Raw genomic sequence first — 22,888 nt, 5'->3', positions numbered from 1 at the left:
TGGAAAGTTCATTGATTTTGACTTAGAAAACAGCATCCCATACTACTACTGCCTTTGTGCATTGCCTTTTGCTTTGCACTTAAGAAGTGAAAGAAGCTGATCCCTCTCCCTTGGTTGAGGAAATGCTAATAATACTTCTACAGGTTCAGCTTCAAGTTCTACAAAACATATTCATTGCAAAGGCTTCATTGTGATCCTAAAAGAAAAGGGGGAAAGCAATATATTTGCTTTCTCAGAACGATTTTGTTATCTTTGCTGCCTACTGAATGAAGATAATCTCTGGCATATAGTTTTGCATCTAGAATTACAAGGCTGCTCTATATACACAACTTTCTCTTCTCTTACTATAAATCCTTCTGTTCTAAAAGAAGATTATAGTCTATTACAGTATGCAACGATTTTTTTTTTTAATGGATCATTGTATTCAGGCTTGCAAGCTTGTTTCATACTGGAAATTACCGTATTTTTTGCACCATAACACTCACTTTTTTCCTCCTAGAAAGTAAGGGGAAATGTCTGTGCGTGTTATGGAGTGAATGCTTGCGGGTGGCGGGGGGGATCTGCTGCAGTCGTGAGCAGAGGATCCATGGTTCCCCTTCCTTCCCTCCTCCGTGGTTACAAAGCATGGATCCTCAGGATTTTTGCATTGGGCTACTTCAAACTCACTGTCAGATCACATGTCTGTGGCCACATCATGAACCACAAAAATCATATATCCACTATTTCGTTTAGAATATTTTTTTTCTTGTTTTCCTCCTCTAAAAACTACGGGCGTGTTATGGTCTGGTGCATGTTATAGAGCGAAAAATACGGTACTTTGTAAAATCCACCTATGTTAAAGGAGAAATCACTGTCTTCTATTTATATTAAAAGGATGATCAATTTCTTAGTAATAAAAGCTGGTCAGTGTTTTTTGCACTGTAGACTACTTCAGCTTTTCATTTTCTGTGGTTTATTGATGTGTAATACATTCTTTGTTACAAAGTATGTAATTATATAAAATACAAATATGTGCTCATTTGTCTATCAGCTTGTTCAAGAACAAACAAGTTGTTCATGGTTTAAATTCGTGGTTTAAATTTTAAATATGGTTTTACATTTTTGTGTACTGGAACAGCTTATTAATGTTGCCAACAAAAATATGCCAAATAGCAATGTACAATGAGAAGATCTCTCTATTTTATCAATTCTTAATCTAAATGACGGTATCCAGTGCTCCTGTTCTGCTAGTGGAGTTACTCTACAGAACAGAACTTCACTTCCTCTCCCTTACAGCCCCCCTGCCCCCTCAAAATCTGCTTCAAGGGCTTGGGGGACCAGATGGAGAAAAATTTGGGTTCATACGGTGAGGGGTGTGTTTGTAGATAAACTGTGAAGAAATCTATTTATATAATTTTACTTACTTCTTTAGTCAGGGCAGATAAGTGACTTTCCTTTTTGTTCTTCTCTTAGCTGTGGAAGACAGGAAACTGTTCATTGGGATGATATCAAAGAAGTGCAATGAAAATGATATCAGAATGATGTTTTCCTCCTTTGGGCAGATTGAAGAATGCAGAATTCTACGGGGTCCTGATGGCTTAAGTCGAGGTAAGCATGGGGAGCTGGTATGAAATTGATGATCGTTTTGGAGATCTCTCACACCCAAAGTATCTTACTGGAAAGCATTTTAAATCTTTGAAGTCAGCAGAATGGCCACCTCCCCTTTTTTTGTAAAAGGTTTGTGTAAACTTAGCAAGTGAATTTGATCCTATTATCTTCCCAGGTTGTGCTTTTGTAACTTTTACAACAAGAGCTATGGCACAAACAGCAATCAAAGCAATGCACCAAGCACAGACCATGGAGGTAAGAAATGTTATTTAGAGTAACTGGGATAGTTTGCATTGAGCATACACTGGCTTTAACTGTTGGAAAGAGCAGAAGGTTCTGTAACTCTGAAGTTTTCTAAGTGTTGCTGTATTGTTTCTTGGTTTGAACCCCCGCTACTGGCACGCCCACACATATCTCCAATTTTATGATAAATTTGATAAGGTACATTAACTTTAAAACATGGGAAAACAGGGCTAGAACTCTGGAAGCTAGGAGATTGCTTTAATAATATTGGTGTGTTTTTCTAAATAATCAGAGTTATTTGTGGCATTTGGAGTATAATTATGTGAATTGATATTGCAGGGATGCTCTTCTCCCATCGTAGTGAAATTTGCAGATACCCAAAAGGATAAAGAACAGAAACGAATTGCACAGCAGCTCCAGCAGCAGATGCAACAAATCAGTGCTGCATCAGTTTGGGGAAACCTGGCTGGACTGAACACACTTGGACCCCAGTACTTAGCAGTGAGTTTCCCTGGCGGTTTCTGTGCAAAATCATTCGGTTTATCCGCAATAATTACTTGTAGCAGAAGAATCCTTGTGCTGATGTTCTGTTGCAAAACTCAGTGTTTCATGGGCAAGTTGGTGAGTGTAGGTAATTAAGTTGCTACCATTTAACAGCATTCATGTGCTCAGGTTGGTGAGGAGGGATCTGTCACTGTTTCATGAGGACTGAAGTACTGGCCTTCTAAAGGTTTTCATTTCGCATAAATACAGAAAGGATCTGTGTTATTTTCTGTGTTTAGTATGTGCGTAGTGTTTTCTGTGGTGTGAGGCATTTTTGCAGTTACACAATCAGTGGCACACTAGCCACGAATTGAGAGAGAACATTTTGCATGCAGTTGTGTGGGCAGTGAGATTTCACCCTTTTAGTGGTATTTGAGAATGCTATTGCTTTGTGTGCCGCTTGATATGGTCTGTTTGAACAGTGGCTATTCCACTTAGGACGGCGCTCTGGCTGTGGTGTAGTGCAGTGTCTCCCAGAAGTGGAGCCAGCCCTCATTCTCACTCTTGTTCTGTTTTTGGTGTAATGTCTAGCTTTATTTACAGCTCCTTCAGCAGACAGCAGCTGCCTCCTCTGGAAATCTGAACACACTGGGCAGCCTCCACCCAATGGGAGGTGAGTGTTTTCTTTCCTTGCCCCTTGGAATCTGAAAGTAGGTTCAATGTCATATTGAAAAAGAATCATGAGAAGGCTGTTAAGAAAGTGTGGTATGATACACTAATGTCAGTGAAGATGGCTCTCAGTTGCTTATGACAGAGAAGAGTCCGGAGTTGAATTTTTACTCTTCTCTCTGCACTGCCTCTTCATTTTTTCTAAGGATTTTATTTCAAATGTGCAGGAAGTGTTCTAAATGCAGAAGAAGTAAGAAGTACAGTTGCAGTTAGGTGACTGTCCAACTTATGTTCCTCATTCTCAGGCATATTTAATATATCTATTTTTCTATCTATTCTGGAAATTTTGTAATGGTCAGACAATAATAGGAAAAATATTGCTTCACTTTATATAGTGAATTTCAAGCTGTGTTTAATTTTAGAATCTACATATGTCTAGCTCAGTAATGTGGATTATCTGTGGGAGGGGAATCAATTGGAATTTATTTATTTTGGGGGGAGGGGGATTCAGTTTGCAATAGAAAATTTACTAGAGTAACTTAATTTGACATGCTTGTTTTTAGTTGTATTTCATAAAAATAGCTTTAAAAAATAGAAAGTGGCACCAATTCATGGTTACTAATGAATCTATAAAATTAAGAATATTCACAGAAAAATAAAGCACCAGAAAACTTCAGAAATTTTTCCACCTCACATCACTTGTCTAGCATCTATGCTTTTGTGTTTGAGCAATCTTTTTGTTGTATCTCTTACAGCTAATAGCTTCTCTTTTTTTAAGAATGGAGAAAATTAGCAAAATAAGGCAAAAAATTCCTGTCCCAGTACCTACAATTTACCATCAGGGTAACAAAAGCTTTACATATTAAATGTAAAGTTATTTTTAAAATATTGCTTTTGAACAAGAGACTACAATCATCAGTGAAGAGTCACAGCTATCTTTAATAAGCTTTTCATTTGAAAGTATTAAGGGTAATGGAGAAGAACCACGTGGAACAATATTGTAAAGGATAAAAATGTATAAAATTAGATGGTGCATACCTCATACCCTGAATTAGCGGTGGGATGACAGGTTAATGTCAATACAGTGAATAAGGGGAAGAACATACAGCTGTGGTCAGCATTTTTACTCTTCTCTCTGCACTGCCTCTTCATTATTTCTGTGTTTGGTATCTGCGTAGTGTTTTCTGTGCTGTGAGGCATTTTTGCAATTACACAATCAGTGGCACATCAGCCACGAATTGAGAGAGAACATTTTGCATGCAGTTATGTGGGCAGTGAGATTTCACCCTTTTAATGGTATTTGGGAATGCTATTGCTTTGTGTGCCGCTTGATATGGTCTGTTTGAACAGTGGTTGAACTAGATGACCCTTAGGATCCCTTCCAACTCTGCAATTCTGTGAATCAGAATAATTTGAATTCTGCTTTTTCCAGACGAGATACAGTCATACCTCGGGTTGAAGTAGCTTCAAGTTAAGTATTTTCGGGTTGCACTCCACGGCGACCTGGAAGTAAAGGAGTGTGTTACTTCCGGGTTTCGCCGCATGCGCAGACACTCAAAATGACGTTTTACGTTTACTTCAGGATGAGAACGGGGCTCCGGAACGGATCCTGTTTGTATCCAGAGGTACCACTGTACTACAGAGTCCCTCTTTAACATGCTGCATTCACAGGGATATCAAGTCATTGGGAGTTGTAACTCGGAAATGTAGGACAGCATGATCAATAACTCCTGCACCATTTAGGTTAAGTCCCTGGAGAGGTTATGGAATCATAGAATTGTAGAGTTGGAAGGAACACCAAGGGTCATCTAGTCCAACCCCTCGCAATGCAGGAATCTTAACTAGATCATATATGACAGATGGTCATCCAACTGCTGCTTTAAAACTTCCAAGGAAGAAGAGTCCACCAACTCTTGTGAGAGTCTGTCCTACTGTAGAATAGCTCTTACCGTCAGAAAGCTTTTCGTGATGTTTAGGTGGAATTTTGTTTCTTTTCAATTGAATCCATTGGTTCAGTTCCTAAGCTTGTTCTATCTTCCATGTAACTAGCCATTAGATATTTGAAGGTGGCTGTCATATCTTCTCACAGTCTCCTCTTTACCAAGCTAAACATTCCCAACGCCCTCATAATGCTTGGTTTCCAGACCCTTTATCATCTTGGTCACCCTCTTCACGTGTTCTAGCTTGTCGGTATCCTCCTTAAATTGTAGTGCCCACAATTCATCCGGATCTGCTTGCACCAGGCTTACACAGATGTTAGACAATGTCTAGACTTCATTGAGCATTCATTCTGATTTGTTTGTGATGAGCTTTTATGTTAAATAACATTCATGCTGCATTCATCTTGAGTTGGTTGCAGAATGGTTAAATATCTCCCCATTAATCCCACACTTTTTAGTGCATTTCCTTATCATTTTACTAACTGCAAAAGTCTGCTTTTGTCTGACCTTTGCCTATGCTATGAATGTTGGAAGATTCAGGACAGATAAAAGAAAGTACTTTGTTACTCAGCACATAGTTAAAATATGTAACTCACTCCCACAGGAAGTAGTAATGGCCACCAACTTGGATGACTATAAAAGAGGATTAGACAGATTCATGCAAGATAGGGCTTTCAATGACTACTAGCCATGATGGCTGTATTCTGCCTCCATGGTCAGAAGCAGTATACTGAATTCCACTTGCTGGAAATTGCATGAGAGGAAAGTGCTGTTTGCGCTCCGGTCCTGCTTGCAGGTTACTCACAATCACCTGGTTGGCCACTGTGAGAACAGGATGCCAGATGAAATGGTTGTTGGCCTGATCCAGTAGGCTCTCCTTACGTTGTTGCCCTGTAGGTGAGAATATTAGTTTAAAAGAACCTTCTTGCATCAGGAGTTTGTGGTGCTTGAGAATGTTAGGCTTCACTCTCCTCCATAAAGCAACTTCTGAATGCTGTTGGAGAAATAGGCTGCTGGGTTCACTAGTGATTTAGTGCTTAGTGGTACCAGAACAGAAACACTATTCATTGATGTGTTGCAGGATTGAATGCAATGCAGTTACAGAACCTAGCTGCATTAGCAGCTGCAGCCAGCGCAGCTCAGAGCACACCAAGTGGTACCACTGCACTCAATTCTTCTAACAGCCCTTTAAGTGTGCTCACCAGTTCAGGTAAGAGAGCCATGTCTTGGTATAATACAGTTTTGCATATCTTAAGGCCACATGACAATGAGCCAGCTACTCATTAAATCATAAGCTTTTTTGTGGGGAGACTTGATTCGTCCTGCCTCCCCAAAACACATTTCTGCGGTTTACACAACATGAAACAAATCAGTGTAGGTTCCTTCAGCATATGTGATAGAAGTGGGTATATGTTGCATCTGTAAATAAAATGCATTTTTGCTTAACATGTGAAGTAGTCTTCAAACATCGAAGCCATCTTCCACAAGAAGGTGTTCTTTTTCAGAATATAGTTGATCTTCTCTCCTGTGTTCTGATTCTCCAATTTTCAACTTGCTTTAGATTACTGCAGGGTCAAGTGGAATTGAGAGAAGGGTTGCATGTCATAATTAGTTGGGAGAAGATAATTTGCATTCTGATCACAGATGCAGGCACACCAGGCCACGCATTGGCATTTCCAAAGTGCAGTGCTGAACTTTGATACATGGAAATGAATGGTGACTTTGAAGGAAATTAAGGGATTTCATTTAAGGGCTTCATGAGAAAGAATGGAAACTAAAGTGGTCCCAGTTATCTAGCAAGTCCGATGCCAGAGTAGGAGTGGGAAACGTTTTTCAACCTGAGGGTCACATTCTCATGGGCAGCCTTCTGGGGCCTGCATACCAGTGATGAGTGGGATAATGGATGTGACTCTTTACCTTTGTACAGTAGGCTACAGTCCAGTCACGCAAAAGGTCAGATGTTTTAACACATGCATCTCTCCATCCAGTCAAGCAAGAGTTATTATTACAGTTTAAGGACACATTCCAGCCAGGCCAGAAGAACTAGAGGGGGGTGAGGAGCAAGACTTTGAAGGGCTGTGGCCTGTTAAGAGCCTGATAGAGAGGCCTGGACAGCCACATTGGTCCTGGACCAGACATCCCCCACCTCTGTGCTACAGTGTAGGAAAGGGGAAGTACTTGGGAACTGATTGGGTATATCATGATCAACTACTGAGCAGTCAACTGTTCTGAGGTAGTAGAACTCAAATGTCAGTAATGCAGCATGGTACAAATTCATGTCAGATCAGCTTCCATTGTGCATGCATCAACATGTCTAGCTGCCAGTTGATCAGGACAAGTGTTCCCAGCCTCTGTTGCGCAAGGCACCCAATACTGTGCAGGTCCCTACCCAGAGGTCTCATTTCTACTGTGGTTTCCAAGCAGGTTATCAAACAACAAAGGTCCCTTCTCAGCAGTCCTGCTGGTTTTTTATTTTCTCCATACACCATACAAATGAGAGAGACTCCATCTCCCAAGGCATCTCTTCATTTCAGAGATTCTGAGGAGGAAATTGGTGATGACCTCAAATAATGGCTGGCTTGTAAACTATGCAGACCCCTGCCTGCCTTAGTGTCTAGGCACAAGGTTACCAGTGAAACAGGCTTTGAGGTTTGCACCCCCAAGATTAACATGTACTAATATGCTCAGAGTTCCATACAATAAAGTGAAACATGATTAAATCTGAATTTTCTGGGGTCATATGAATTTACAGCGGGTCAGATCCCAGGGCTTCCATTTTGCATAAAAATACACTGCTGTACACAATTGGGGAATTTTAAGTTTTGGTATTTTAACTATCCTTGGTATAAATTACTGAAACCTTCGATGCAACATTTTTTAGTGCACATTTTGGAGAAAGTAGTAAGATGTGATTGTGTTGGAAGCAGCTATTGGTGTCTAATGCTTTCATTTTAATAGCAGGATCATCACCCAGTTCCAGTAGCAGCTCCTCTGTTAACCCAATGGCTTCTCTTGGAGCACTGCAAACACTGGCAGGGGCTACTGCAGGCCTCAACGTTGGCTCTTTAGCAGGTATGTTTAGCATGAAGAAAAGAATGAGCCCTTTGTTCCGGTTGCCTCTCAGCTTCCCTTAATAATAACATATGATTTTCAAACTGGTTGACAAATCAGTCACTGACATTTATTCAATTTTTCTGCTTAGGAATGGCAGCCTTAAACGGTGGACTAGGCAGTGGTGGTCTCTCAAATGGCTCAGGGAGCACTATGGAGGCCCTATCTCAGGCTTACTCTGGGATCCAGCAATATGCCGCTGCAGCTTTGCCCACACTTTACAACCAGAGTCTGTTAACGCAGCAAAGTATTGGTGCAGCTGGAAGTCAAAAGGAAGGTAGGTGAAAGACAGTGGTGGGAAGGTTGGTTCTCTAAGAGCTAGAGTCCTGTACTTTTGCAAGAGAGAGAAACAATAGAAACCACAGACAAACATTATGTTAAAATATCAAATATTTTGGCTCCCTGGCCTCAAATGGCTAATGACATAGACTGTTTCTAGTAGCCTTTGGCTATTGTTACGCATCCAGGTACACACACACACTCTCTCTCTCTCTCTCTATATATATATTCCTTTCACTGCTGCATTTAATTTTGAAAACCTTCATAAATTTTGTTTTTATTCCTTCTTTTAGAATCTTTAACAGTTCCAGATTCCTGGGAAAGTGGGGAATGGTTTTCATATTTCAAGCGGTGCATTTCATACACAATAACTTCAGTCTGTACAATAGTCTAGTAAGGTGGTAGGACACTGACTTTATTGAGAATGTAGAGAGCACATTGGTGTGCTCATGGTAAATGCATCATTGATGACTGGCTTTGAAAGGAAGGTGTAGGAACTTGGAAGCTAGTTTTGTGCCCACATAATTAGCTGTAAAGATTCATTTCACATTTGGATGAAGTTGTGAGATTCCCCCCCCCCCCACCTGCTGAAGACATGATTTAGAAACTAAGACTGAGAAGACACATTTTTAAAAGCTGTAGCTTTTTGGCAGGAAGTGGACAGATTTTTCACTGACAGAGCCAAGTTTGAGTTGAATGACTCTTAGTACTCTGGAACCATCCCTAGCTCTTGAGAGCAGAATGGGTTTTGATCTCTGCTTCAATATTAATAGCTAAAGAGTTGTGCTTTCTTTGAATTTTTCTCTAAATGGATATTTTCAAGGTCCAGAGGGAGCCAATCTGTTCATCTACCACCTCCCCCAGGAGTTTGGGGACCAAGATTTGCTGCAGATGTTCATGCCTTTTGGGAATGTTGTCTCCGCCAAGGTTTTCATTGACAAGCAGACTAATCTGAGCAAATGTTTTGGTATGTTGGGTATATTTTGCAGAAATGTTCTTAATTCCTTTCCTTAAGATAAAATAATATGATATCAACTTTTGTGTGCATAGCTCTTCACTGCTGTGTGAGCATGATAGAATCACATGAGCCACTTGTATCTCTCAAAACCTAGCTTAATGAGATTCAGACCATGAAGATTTGTTTTGCTACATTGTAGGATTTTGCCCCTTCATGAAGTAATATCTGATGAAACTTCTTTGATAACTTGATATTCACCAGTTCATTGATATCTTTGGTAATAGGACAAGCCTGTGCAGCTTCATGGTCACCAGTTGGAATGCAGCCCACGAACCATAAAGCTTGGCCTGACCTATGCTTGACGACCCATCCCAATATTTCTTCATGTGTTTAACTTATTTCAAACACATGAAACACATTTTGTAGATGTATGAGTCTTGTTCTGCCGATTTTGAACCAACTTATCACATCATTGCCTCCCTCCTTCTGTTCTATTGTAGATTGTTTTGACACAGTGGCTTATGTGTAGATTCATTGTGGAGGCAGGTGATACCCTCCAGTATGTAACATAACGTATTATAGCAGAAGTAAACATGAAAAGAATAGTTAATAATTGGCACATGTTTATCCTAGTTACCCTTTTAATTACCTTCTTAATACTAGAATTTCTTTGCTATCAAACAGGTCCTCTTTTTGGCATTTTCAAAACAATTCCTAGCTTTTTCCAGACCTAGATAGGTAGCAAAACAAGGTTTATGAAACCCTTTTGTATCAGGATATGGTGTTCTATGTTTGCACAGAGCTTTTCAGTTCCTTCCATCCCACAGTAGTCCGTCAGAGGCCTTTCAGAATGGCACTCCAGGAGGCACCAAGGGCTGCTTCCAAAAGGGAAAATAGACCCCACCACCATATCTCACTTGCACTCACACCTCACTCTACGTAATAAGCAGATAGTTTTCTAATACAGTGCACTATTGGCTTTGCTTAACATAATCTTATAATCTGGTGGCTTTGAGTCCTGACTACTTACTCAGTTCTATGCAATTCCCATTGACATTGGTGGGACTTGTATGTATTTAACTGGGTATATAATTGCAGGCAGGTATATTTAGTGTTGATGTGTTTTGCCTTCCTGGGAACAGAATTTTAAATTCAGCAGAAGGGAACTTGACAGAATCCTCCTATGCTCTGCAATTTAGTGATTAAAATGCCTATTTGTTCAATCTCCAAACACACTCTACTTGGTTATAGCCTTTAGCATTGTACTGAATTCAGCCGTTTCCCTATTTATACTCACTAACACTTTACATTTTACCAGCTGTCTGCCACTAGTCATCTCAGCTCTCCTTAACACAGCACCCTGTCTGGTGGTCACAATCCCTGGCTGTACTGGACTAATAAATACTGTACTGAACTTAATGTTTAGAAGCAGCTGAAGCAGAACTTCAAACTCTGCAACTTACACTTCACATAAAATATCACTGTTATGTAAGAAGTTATTTACTATAGCTCAGAAAAGCACCTGCGTACTCTTTCGTTTGAGTCATAAGGAAACTGGCCTCCCTTGTGATTTTAAAAACCGTAGCCCTCTTATATTATCTAAACCTATGAACAGTTCATACACTTCATGGTTGCAGTACCAATGCAAGCACAAATGATGATGTCAAGATACAAAAACAGAATGGGTTATTCCCACTCCAGTCTGACCATAAATGTTTTAAATGTATGTTTTCCTTTTCTTAGGTTTTGTAAGTTATGACAATCCAGTCTCTGCACAGGCTGCCATCCAGTCAATGAATGGATTTCAAATTGGCATGAAGCGACTGAAAGTACAGCTCAAGCGCTCTAAGAATGACAGCAAGCCATACTGAGCGCCCCTCCCCTCTGGAACTGGAGTGAGAAGGATCTTCTGGTAAGTTGGGGAGGAGTGTGCCTGGTGATTCAAAAACTCTTTAAGGCTGTATTTTTACAGTCACAGAAGCTGATTGATGTCATTCTAACTGGCACATCTTCCCCCGAAGACTCGGCTGCAGCCTCTACTGGGAATTCTTCGGATGGAGGACGAGTTTGTGATTCTGTTTCCAGTGTTTTACTTTGGAGTTTAGGTGCCATATCGCTGATTATTATTTTTTTAAGTTTGCTGTGTTTGTAACCAGTGTGTTTTGAGAAGGACCAATGCCAGCCACCTTGGGGAGATGGGGAGATACCAGGTGCAATTGGAACTGACATTGCATGACTTAGACTTAAGAAGGAGAAAAGACCTATTGCCAGACCCCAAGTTATATTCATGAAAAGAGGGAGGGAGAGAATCTGAATCCAAATTACTTGGTGGCTGGTTAGTGAACAGACCCTCAAGGAACATTGCCAAATCCTCATTTGCCCAGCTTTACTTAATTAATGCCTTATGGGAGAATGTTATACTGAATCAGTCACTAGGGTGGGAAAAAAGTAATTGGGCAAACAGATTCATGTATTAAAGGAAAACTGCAGTAATTATGAGTGTGTGGTCAGCTTACAAAATGATCCAATTTTGTTTCTAGAGCAAACATTTACAATCCAGCCAGAACAACCTTTAAAAATTGGATACTTCCAATTTTCCAGTATTTGTTGTTTAATGGAAACTAGGCAATTTATAATGGAGGTATACATCTTAGCCCCACAATTTGCTCATGATCTGCTGCAAATTCTGTATGTCTTGATTGAATTTCCTTTGCGGCTTCTGCCCTAGTTTTACAGCTTGTACATAAAGATATTACTAGAATCAGTGTTCATAAAGCACTATTTAAATCCTAAGTACTAAACTGACAGATGGCTTCTAAATAAGCTCATGGTTCTTTGATTCCTGACATTCTGCTTTTTTGCGCACACTCTTTAGCTGAACATCCAGAATAATACTGCCCCAAAGATCACATTTTTTGCTTATATAGTTTGATTTTTTGTATGTTGCTGTTTTGCTACATTGCAGTTTTCCTTTGAGTGCATGTGCCAATATAAAACACAAAGGGCTGAATCTGCTGCACAGGATCTTGATCCTGCTATTGTTTATCACCCAATATATTTTAACTCACAACTCAGAATTCTTCCCCTTCTAATACACGCTTATTTTTTTCCACACGTATGAATTTGCCAAATTGTTAAAGGGTGGGGGGGGGGGGTTTGTACACACTGATGACATGGGACTAAAGGGAACTTTGACATTCTGGCCTCAGCCATGGCAAGAAGTCAGTGTAGAAGCTAGCTCCAAAGCTACAAAAAGCCACCTCTATCTGTGAGGAAATGAACGGTGTTATATATATATTCACTGCATTCCTGTGTCCTCAGTTTATTCGTCTCTTTGGCCCCATTTTATTATTATGTTTTTTTCACAGCACCCCAGTCAACCCACAAATTTTGTGTTTGGGAATCGTGTTTAAGGGAGCAGGGTTTTTTTTGTTTTTGTTTTTTAAGGCTTTCAGTTCACTCTGTCAGGAAGAGCCACAAGGCTTGTTGAACCTGAAATGCCATTTAAGAATGTGCCAGAAACTTGGAAATCAAACATAACCAGGGACTGGGTCCCCTGGTGTATCAAACCTCAGAAGTATAAGATGTATTGGGCCTTCCTTCTCAGGTTCAAGTAATATTTTTCTCGTGAATTTGGAAGTATTGTTGATGCAAACTGTCAGTATTATAAAGCACACAGAATGGTGGCAAAAAAGGTTGAATGGTCAGATTGCCAAATTTCCCATTTATGCTGGCATATGGTACCCTTCTGTGTTCAGTATTTGGGTCTATTCAGAAGCATATGCATACATTTAGGTGAACTGTATACATTTGAATTTTGTGCACTAGGAAAAGTTGTGTCCTGATATTCTGAGTGGGGGGGAGTATTGGAGTGTTGAGGCTTCCAGAGTTGTCATGGGATTTTTTTAAAAAAATAAATAATATACTTTTCGGGGGGCGGGTGTCATGGTTGGGAGCAGCTGCTCCATTTGCAACCTGATATAACCAAGAATGTTGTTTCTATTTTTATAGAAGTTTTATACTGCTCCAGGGTGGAGAATATTTATTATCTAAATTATTTCACTGGAAAAAACAGGGTTTTGCATAATCCTGAATGTGATTGTGTTACACATACATACAGCAATGTGCATGATTGAAACTACTGACTTTCAGTGACCTGTCTGCAGTTGGAAAAGCTGCTAAATAGGAAAAGAATTAATGCTGTGAATTAGTGGAGAGGGAAAGCTGTGCTCAAGTTTCTCTATAGTCACTTCTCCCAGTACTTCCTCTCCCCTGCTCCCTCAGTTACATTTTTGTTTTTGTTTTGACTACCCAAATTAGTTTTCTGTGAATTATCTGTTCACTCACCCTTTTATTTAGTGTACATAATATTCCTAAACAGCATGTATGCTCTCATCATGGAAACTGTGAGGCAAATCACCTCCTGTTAAATTAACATGACAGCAAGTGGGTATAGATGGTTTTATAATCTGAGAAGTATGATTTATGTGAGTGCTCTCATCCCACCTGAGAATTGCCAAAGTAAACTTTCCAGGTTAAATTCCAAAAATCAGGACTCTGGTGTGTATTGGCAAAGTTGCTGCGCCTTCCGTGCTGGTGCTCTGAATCACTTTTAACTAGAGGACTTTAACTCCATTTGCCTCTCCCCTCCCTCAGTTTAATTCTGATCTGCCCATTCTTGCTTTTCAAAACAAGTAATAAAACTAAGTCTTTGGAGTAGGTTCTCTATTGGCAAGGAAATTGCGCACACAAATTCAGCTTTCCACTTTTAGGATTACGGCCTATCTGTCACGTTGTGGGTTGTTCTGCACAGTTTTTAATTTCCTCCATCCTTTTTCCTTTCCAAGTTTGAACAGATCCTTTGACATAAAACCCTGAATGTTACCTTTTTGCCTATCCCTCTGTAGGAGACCAGATTATTATCTATGTTTGATCCAGTATGACAAAGGGATCAAACTGGAAAGCACAGCCAATTTTAGTTGTTCTTTATTAAGAAATACAGGCTACTGTGTATCAACTTAAGTTGTATTTAACCTAAAACAATCATAGATGTATTTTGGATTAAAACAAGTTCTCAGAATAAATTGGGTGTCTGGTAACATGCAGAGACAAATCTGGAATCAATAAAAGAAGAAACATTGAACTGAAAAGTATTTTGGGCTGACTTTGGCATTCCTGAGGCATATCAACCCCCCCCCCCAAAGAAAAGCCTTATTCTTGTAATTAAAAAAAGGCTCTCAACAACTGCTGATGAATTTGCCTCACAATAGTGTGCATTTCCTCTGTAACATTTTAACTTGAGTAAATATATGTATATCCTTCAGCCTTGTGAGTGTGTCCTGGGGGCTGGAGGGGGGGGAGAGACAGAATCTACTTTTCAGATTCTGCTTGATGTACATGTTAAGATCAAAAATCTAAGACAGTAGAATAGCTTAGCACTTGTAAACAGAAGCTCATTTTTCATTTGGGAATTCACACACACAAATAGAAAAATAAACTTTTAAACACTGAAATGAAATGCAACCGTATGTTTTTAATCAGAATATTATATGCCTTTAATTGTAATTGGAATAAAAGTTACAGTAAACCTAACAAGCCTGCTTTTTCCAGTAATCACATGCTGCCTCAGACAGTTTTCCATGTCATTACCAGAATGCTTAAATGTATTTGTCATGCAAATCACATCTCTTGTGTTGTACCCTTATTGGAGATTCTATCAATTCTGAGAAAATGTCAAGATGCTCAGACAAAATTCCTTCCACTCAAACTGGTAACAGTGACTGTAGAACTTATGAGAGCCCAGAATTCCACCTCACAAAGTCAGGGAGAAGGATTTATTTATTGAAAAAGTTGCAAACGTTTATTTGTAGGTATTAAATAAAAAGGGCTCAGCTGAGGCAAGTCTTGACTTGCAATAAAGTCTTAATTCCTTCCTATTTCAAAGGGTTTCACTTCTATTTATGTATCTTATGTCATTTTTTGGTTCTAAAACCAACAGCCAGTATCCTTGTTTCCTAAAGAATAGCTGAAACAGAGGATGGATTTCTTAGGCTACTACTGCCTATGTATGTCGCATGATAGGAAAGAAGAAGGTATAATCAACCATCAACCCCAGTGGTTCCTCCTGTGTCCCCCCATCTCTTAAAATCACCCTGGAACCACATTTTATGGATTCAAGATCTAACAGAGGAGGAGTTCTGTGTTGTCTTCCTCAAGCAGAGGTAGCAGGAGCACTGGCTCAGGGCTGTGGTGCCTGCACAGCTGTCTGTATGCCACTAAGCCATAGTCCATTCTGTAGCTAGTGTCTAAAGGAAATCCCAGGCCTCTACTTCTATCTGGTTTCTGGTCGTTTTGATATTTATTTGGTGTCTTATGCACTTCAACTTTTACTTGTTTGTTGTTGGCATGTGCTGCCCTTCCCTGTCAATTCCCCTCCCCAAGAGGTCTCATTGTACAGTGCCCATTCTTGTTCTCTCTTTCTCACTCTCACTCTCTTTCTCTCTCTGTTTGGATGTACTGCTCTGTGTAACTCAGTGGGTCTCCTTCTTTCTGGTTTGTTTTTTTTTCTAGATTCCTGCCGTTTGTTCATCGTTGTGCCTAAAGCATGTCGATGTGGCGTTCAAGTACATCGTCCAAATCCTTGTCTCTTCAGCTTCTCTGATGCTTGAACTCTCACCTTTGACCTTGTGTTGACTTTTTGATGCTGATGTGTATTTTTATTATGTTTGTTTCTTTTCTTTTCTTTTTTTTCTTTTTTGTGCTGCCAAATTGGTTTTGCTAGAAAGACTGCTGAAGGGGGATATTTAAACTTGCATTTGAATATAAAAGAATTCTATTTTTCTAGAACTTCGTAAGATAACCACTTGATTTTGTGATTCTGATTCTTTGTAACTGTCTTCAGAGCAGCCTTGCTAGCATACCTCGTGGAGTATTGTATTTCTGTGAACATACAGCCAATCACTTTCTAGGCTTAGTTTTTTCTGTGTGCTTAGTTTTAAAACAAATCTTTGAAGGAAAAGGTAAAATGATGCGACTTTAAAAATTTAGGAGGCTTCTGGTCACATTTTGCTGAATCTATTTTCTGTGCTTGAGGAGACAGCATGTATTCTTTGACTTGAGTAGCCTCAGCAGAAAACACTTGAACTACACTATCTCCTGATTGTAGCTGCATTTTTGCCCTGGCACTTACTGTTTTTTCCCTTCCTGTGTGATTATCAGCCTTTGTCTGCAGTGAAATTTAATCAAAGTTGATGTTGTATTTTGTTAAACCCTAGCATGCTTAGTTTTTTGTAACTACAGTATCCTCATTAAAATGTGAGATTTTGTTTTTTTTTTCCTTTAAAAACTCAAATAACGCCCTTGTAAACGTTTTGCATGTTTCCTGCTGTGTTCTTCACAACCTTGTGTATATAAACACCCTTCACCTCTGTTTTCTATAGTTTGTGCAAAAACTGAGTAATTCAATAGGTTTCAGATCTATCCGTTTTTGGATGCCAGACTTGTGGTCATATGTCACGTAATGACATCTCCTGTGCATTTAGACTGCTTTACACGATATCTGCACCTTGCTCTATCATCACAGCTATTGAAAGGTCTCAGGGGGCTTGATTGCACTGTTCAGGTGGTGGTGGCGGCGGCAGGGATAGAAGGAAAGGTGTGGGGTGTTTGCAGTAATATTGCTTCTAAGATCCATTGGAGCTAAAGCTCTTTTGGGGTAGCCTTAATTTGTACCTCTTGTTTAATATGTGGCTTGCTTTGTGAGGTTTAGCACCATTAAAGCTCAGTGGGTGGAAGCTTGATTGCTCTCCAGTCTTTACACTTGAAGTATCATGTTCTGCATATCCCATAGAAGGAATCTGTAAGTTTAGGCACAGAACTGCTGACTCTTTCCCCAAGCGACAAGCACAATATAACAGCCTAATAGCTGTTGCCTGAACAGGGTACCAACCCCGGCTCCTTTTCTCAGGGGCCTTAGCTGGGGGATGATCTCTACAGAGATTTTTTTTTTTTTAAGTTCTTAAATTGGGTAAGGAGTCATGCAGTCTTTCTTTCTTTTTTTCTGGCCTGATGAAGAAATAGCACGGATTATCCTTCTCTGGGAAGCATGCGTCAGCCTTCCTGCATAAACGACCTACTGTAGAAGCTGAGACTTAGTACTGGGTTTCACAGCACCTGCAAGAAACTCCTGTGGTAGGTGCCTAATCACAAGGGGCAAAGGGTTGGGGAAGCTATAAAGGAACTTCAGACAGGAGAAAGGAATGTGAGCAAAACTTCATAGAGTAGGGGTGTTTGGGAGACCTGTCTCTAGGCCATATGGAGTGTTCTAGTCTTTAGGGCAAAAAACAATCCTGCTCCATTGTTGGGTGGGTAATATTTCTCCATGCTTGTTAGATAAATATGCATAGGTAGCTGTTCCCTCAACCTTGTGATCTTCAACTTTTGAGGGTGAGAGTTGCTTGCAAAGAGATGATTGCAATATCTGGGTATACAGCTGTGAGATAGTTGCTCTTAGGCTCACAGTCGCAATGCACAGGGATGTCTGATGGCAGGGAATGTGAGACCCTGCAGTGTATTGATTAATTTTGCCAATACATTTCTTTACAATGCACGTATAGTTTCATGAGGAACTCTGGGGGAGCCTGTGGAAACAAAAATCTCTGGAGAAAACCAAAATGCCAAACGTTGGATGTTCCTTTTCTTCTTTCCTTTCTTTCTTTGGTTGTTTTAATTATTCTGTGGTGGTTTTAATGAATTTGAGACAGTAACGCAGCAGCTGCCTTTTATTTCTGGCTGCTTTTTGTGAATAATTTAAAAAAAAAAGAAAATTTACATTTTGGAAACAAACCTGTGGGCTTTTTTATTGGTACACACATTGTATTTAACACTAGGGGTTTTGTACAGTTTTTTGGGCTTTTCTACTAGAAAACAATGTAAAGTGATTCACAAATGTGACAAGAAAACAAATTGCCACTATGACCAAATGTAGAGTCTGTTCTGCAGTAACAGGATTTAATCAACTCAAATTTGTGATTCTGTTGTAGCAATGCTTTTCTTTCCTTGTTTGAGCTGTTCCTTTTTTCTTGTTTGATTTGCAAAATGTCCTTTTTGTGTGAAATTGTGTTGTACTCTGTAGAAAATTATGGCTTTTACTTTAATGGTTTAAAAACAGAAGCACATGTTGCTTTTCTGATCACGGAGTTTGTGTAGTGGATTTAAAAATGAAAGTTTTGTTAAGTTTGGAACAAGCGAGTATGTATTAAGGAATTTTCTTCCTTTTGTGTGTGGTTTCTTTTTGTCCCACTGGGGAACCTAATGCCGTTTTAATTGCACAGACACACAGACAAGAAGTCATTTTGTATATGCCAAGTGTGGTACCTCCCTTTGTTTATTTGCTATTAAACTGTTTGAGAAGAATTTTCTGTGTCGTTCTTGTTTTTGCTTGCACATGACTGGCTAGGTGGGTACATGAATTCTAGAATATGAGAAGGAGGACTGCTCCGACTGCCAAGACTAGAAGGTAGAATAAAATTTCTTAATTGTATGAACATGGGCATAGCCAGGATTTTTGTTAGCGGGGAGCAGTCTTTTGTTAGGGGGACAGAACCTCAGATATATATTGAAGTTTATTGATTTTGATTGATTTAGGGGAGAAGCTGCCCCTCCCCTTGGCTATGCCCATATGTATTAAACAGTGGCCTAGTGTTCGTAGGTACACCTTGCAATCTGTCCTTGGTTCTTTATTTTCCTTGTCATCCTCTCTTAATTTAAATTAACCTCTTGCTGATCACTTTTACTGCCTCTGTGTGAGTTTTACTTCCTTTCATGAATGGTAAGTTTGTCAGACTAAGGATGAGTTCTGTCTAGGCCTTTCTGGAAAGCTAGTACAGTTATACCTCGGGTTACATACGCTTCAGGTTGTGTTTTTTCGGGTTGCGGACCGCCGAAACCCGGAAGTACCAGAACGGGTTACTTCCGGGTTTTGGCAGTCACGCATGTGCAGAAGCGCTAAATCACGCTTTGCACATGCGCCAAAGCACCAAATTGCAACCCACACATGTGCAGATGCTACGCTGCGGGTTGCGAATGTGCACCCCGCATGGATCACGCTGGCAACCCGAGTGTCCACTGTACATCAAATGCAGTCATACCCCAGAGTTCATTTGGAGGGATACAAAGAACGGCATTGCTCTTTGCCCAGAACAGTTGGAATACTTGGTGTGAGTGTGGTTGCACGTACACTTACACACTTACCTTTCCCTGTCTGTATGCCGGATTTTTTCAGTCCAGTGATTCATTAAGCCTTGGCATTTTATATTCTGACAATGGTTATTCCAATGCCACAAAGAAGTACATAAGTGAAGCAAAGATGGTGATATTTCCTCCTTTGTCTTTCATCTCCACAGCCTATTAGAAATGGGAATAACATTTCTAAATATAGACTTTGATAGGGCTACGTACAAGCTACCTCTGCTAGTAGCCACTGATGTATCTGTTCTCCATGTTTTGTATTAAAGCAATTATAATAGTCCATCGCAACATTGCTTGATCGCATAAGGCAGTATTTTTTCAAATATGCCGGCTATGACTAATTTAATGTCCTAACTTTTGTGGTCTTATAATTCTCATTAATGTCTACTGATGATTTTATAACCATCTAAAGCAAACTGTTACAGATGCTTAAACCCTTACTTATAAGAAAATATACTCCATCCCCCTGATCATATTAGATGAACTCTGCTATAACTTATTTTTTTTTTGTTAGATGAGGCCGTGTATCGCATAAGAATTGCTTTGCCAGTTCAGGCATCTCTAACAAACAAGCAGATCCTTGGTATGGATACATAATAAACTTGTATAATGACACTCTGTTGCTTGCTGTTTTTCCCATCTCTTCCCTCATTTCAGATACTGCATTTGCTTCTTGTAATGCCACAGCAACTCACATTTGTTTTCAGAGTGCTTTCTACTATAACTCATCTTGAGTAAGTAGTTAGCAATTTCATAACCCCTATCAGTATTCATGTACAAATAGGATCATACATCCTGCAAGTGAACAATTCTGATTTGCATTGAATTTGTCGGTCTGGAGACCACCTGTATTTTTATTGTGCTGATTACTGCACCCTCTGCTTCAAATCACTACCAAGTTCTCAATTTATTGAAAAATGGAGGTTAAACCAGCTGTTTCCTTTTACAAAATGGCTTTCAGTACATTGTAGGTGCTCCCCAGAAATGTAAAGCAAAGTGGACTCTTTTGCAACAAAATGATTTGCATAAAAATATGAGTATTAGGCAGAATTTCATTTAGAAGCCAGTTGGGACATAAGGAATCATGCCCTTAAGGAAATGAAACATCTTACTTTTCTTAGAATCAGGGTCATCTTGTTTGAACAATTTAGGAGGTATTAATAGTTTTTCCTCTTACTGGATCAACACCTTTAAACATTTTTAAAGCAATGTTGTCAATTTAATTACTGTAACGGTGACTGTAAGGTAGTAATTATTCAGTCATGCATTCCATCCAGTGCAGCCTTTTAAGCATACAGCAGAGGGTTGTATCACCTTTTCGTGGTACACAAAACAGCAGAAAAACTAATAGCTGTTTAAAAGGGTGAGTAGAAGATGGAGGAAGCAACTGTGAATGACCCATTTCCCTTCAGTGAGAAATGGGAACAAAGCATCATTATGCTCACTGTGTGTTATTCCCAGTGTGAAGCTGTATTGCTTGTATAAAAGAAGATCAGCTGAAACCAGGCCTGTGTATTAAAACAGTCTGGCTGTAGTATTCATTTTCTGTCTGGCTGTAGTATTCATTTTCTGTCGTCCCACCTTGGCTGCATGTTCAATCCTTCCGAACCTCAAGAAAGATTGTTTGGTTGTTCACAGCTGCTCTAGCTATGGAGAGATCAAATGTGTTCCCTCTTTCTGATCTACAAGCAAACAGTTGTCGCAGGTCAAAGGGGCACATTGGTTGCCTGATGTGAATTTTTTTCCCAGCTCTCCTAATCCACAAAAAAAAAAAAAGCATCTTGGAGGCCACAGAAAGATTTTGGAGAGGTTATCTGTGAACTATAGGCTAAAGGTTTGCCACCCCTGCACTAAGGTAAAGAGTTCTGCATGTACATAGCACCACCTACTGAAAAAGCTGGCCTTCGCAGTTCAGCCATTTTCATTAATGCAGCTGTGCTGTGAGAGATGGAGAAACTTTTGTCTTTTTCTTCTAGTTTCTTCTAGACCTATTAGTATGGTTATCTCTTGTGAACATGCTACTAAGAATTTTCTACCACTATGCATGTGGCCCTAATTCAGCTAGTAACTAGTCAACCACTAGAATTCTAGGATTTTGCTCACAAGACTATTAGGTCAGACCAAAGGCCCATCTAGTCCAGCATCCCTTTTCTCACAGTGACCAGCCAGATGCCTTTGGGAAGCCCACAGCCAGGACTTGAGCACAATAGTGCCCCCTCACTCATAATTGCAAGCAACTGGTATTAAGAGGCATACTGCCTCAGATATGATAGTTAGCCACCATAACTAGTAACCACTGACAGCCTTAGGCTCCATGAATATACCTCATCTGTATTAATTTGTACACTAATACGCCGCCTTCAGTAAAATATGGATGTGCCACAGTCTGTCATGCTGAGTACCAGTCATAGCTATTTTTGTCACGTGTGTATCTGTACTTATATAAAATAGTTTTTGTAATGTAGGGTTTCTCCCCATGAATGCATTCATTGAGAGGCTGATAACAGGAACTGACTCTCCAGTGTGCACTGGGCCAACCAGCAGTTTCCACGTTACAAAACACATGCTTTCATACAAGTATGGACCGGAGAATACCAAAATACAATGTGCGGATTGGTTCCAAGTTCCCTAAGCTCAGCTTTACACTTGCATGAAAAAGGTTCCAATTAAGTTCATATCTGGCAAATAATGTTTCAGAGCCACTTCAAATGTTGCACTTTAAAATGTACATCTAAGATAAAGTGTGTTCCTAAATATTAAGAGGATGAGTGCCACAAATACACATAGCAGAGACATTCACTCATTAGGGAGCTGTTACTGTCAACAGCCCTCTGAGGAATGTATGTTATGTGGCAATTTGAGGTTTGCTGATGTTTAATGTGCGAAATGATCCTCGGTGTTAAATCCTTCTGCATTTAATACTCAGGTTTCCAAGATGTGCCTTAAAGAAGGCAGCATTCTTGGCCATTGCGCTTAACAATCACCACGCATCTCATCTCACGGTTAGGCTACTCATAAACCCTTAGTGCTCTTAGAGTCTATTTAATGCTAGAATGGAAATGGATGAAAGCCTTAATTTGCTAGACCACAGCAGCAAAGGATGCCTTCTCTGGTATATTTATAAAAGCAACGTAGAGGGAAGGACAGCGGCTGCCTCTGGCTTGCTTTCTGACCTTGGGAGTTACCAAGACTGGCATTCCTGTGAAGTCATGTGACCAGGATTGGCGGGCACAGCTGTCACCAATGGAGGGGAGGGGCACAGGAGTGGCCATTCCGATTGAATTTCACTCCAGCCACTTGAGATTTTTCTCTTCTTTTCTTGCAGTGGGTTTTTTTGTCTTCCGCCTCTTTTGTTCATTGATTTGGGTTT

General features: G+C 39.9%; 1 protein-coding gene across 38 annotated transcripts in view; it reads left to right on the top strand.

Moving 5' to 3' along the window:
* The window catches only part of CELF1 (CUGBP Elav-like family member 1), a 38,723-nt gene extending 20,039 nt beyond the window's left edge, over positions 1 to 18,684 (top strand). For 4 of the 38 annotated variants that reach the window (XM_083457132.1, XM_083457121.1, XM_083457154.1 and 1 more), the window contains 9 exons: positions 1,453 to 1,587; positions 1,763 to 1,842; positions 2,170 to 2,331; positions 2,905 to 2,986; positions 6,004 to 6,132; positions 7,881 to 7,994; positions 8,125 to 8,310; positions 9,136 to 9,279; positions 11,014 to 18,684. In XM_083457132.1, coding sequence (XP_083313258.1) covers positions 1,453 to 1,587; positions 1,763 to 1,842; positions 2,170 to 2,331; positions 2,905 to 2,986; positions 6,004 to 6,132; positions 7,881 to 7,994; positions 8,125 to 8,310; positions 9,136 to 9,279; positions 11,014 to 11,141 — 1,160 coding nt within the window. In that variant the 3' untranslated portion in view covers positions 11,142 to 18,684. The remainder of the gene's footprint in view (positions 1 to 1,452; positions 1,588 to 1,762; positions 1,843 to 2,169; positions 2,332 to 2,904; positions 2,987 to 6,003; positions 6,133 to 7,880; positions 7,995 to 8,124; positions 8,311 to 9,135; positions 9,280 to 11,013) is intronic. The other 34 variants (XM_083457135.1, XM_083457130.1, XM_083457129.1 and 31 more) reach the window with 15 other exon arrangements.
* The last annotated feature ends 4,204 nt before the right edge of the window (positions 18,685 to 22,888 follow it).

The sequence above is a fragment of the Podarcis tiliguerta genome, assembly GCF_965153285.1.
Source record: "Podarcis tiliguerta genome assembly, chromosome: 1".
Lineage (NCBI taxonomy): Eukaryota > Metazoa > Chordata > Lepidosauria > Squamata > Lacertidae > Podarcis > Podarcis tiliguerta.
The sequence above is the reverse complement of the archived record's forward strand: the minus strand, read 5'-3'. Positions and strand labels throughout refer to the sequence as shown.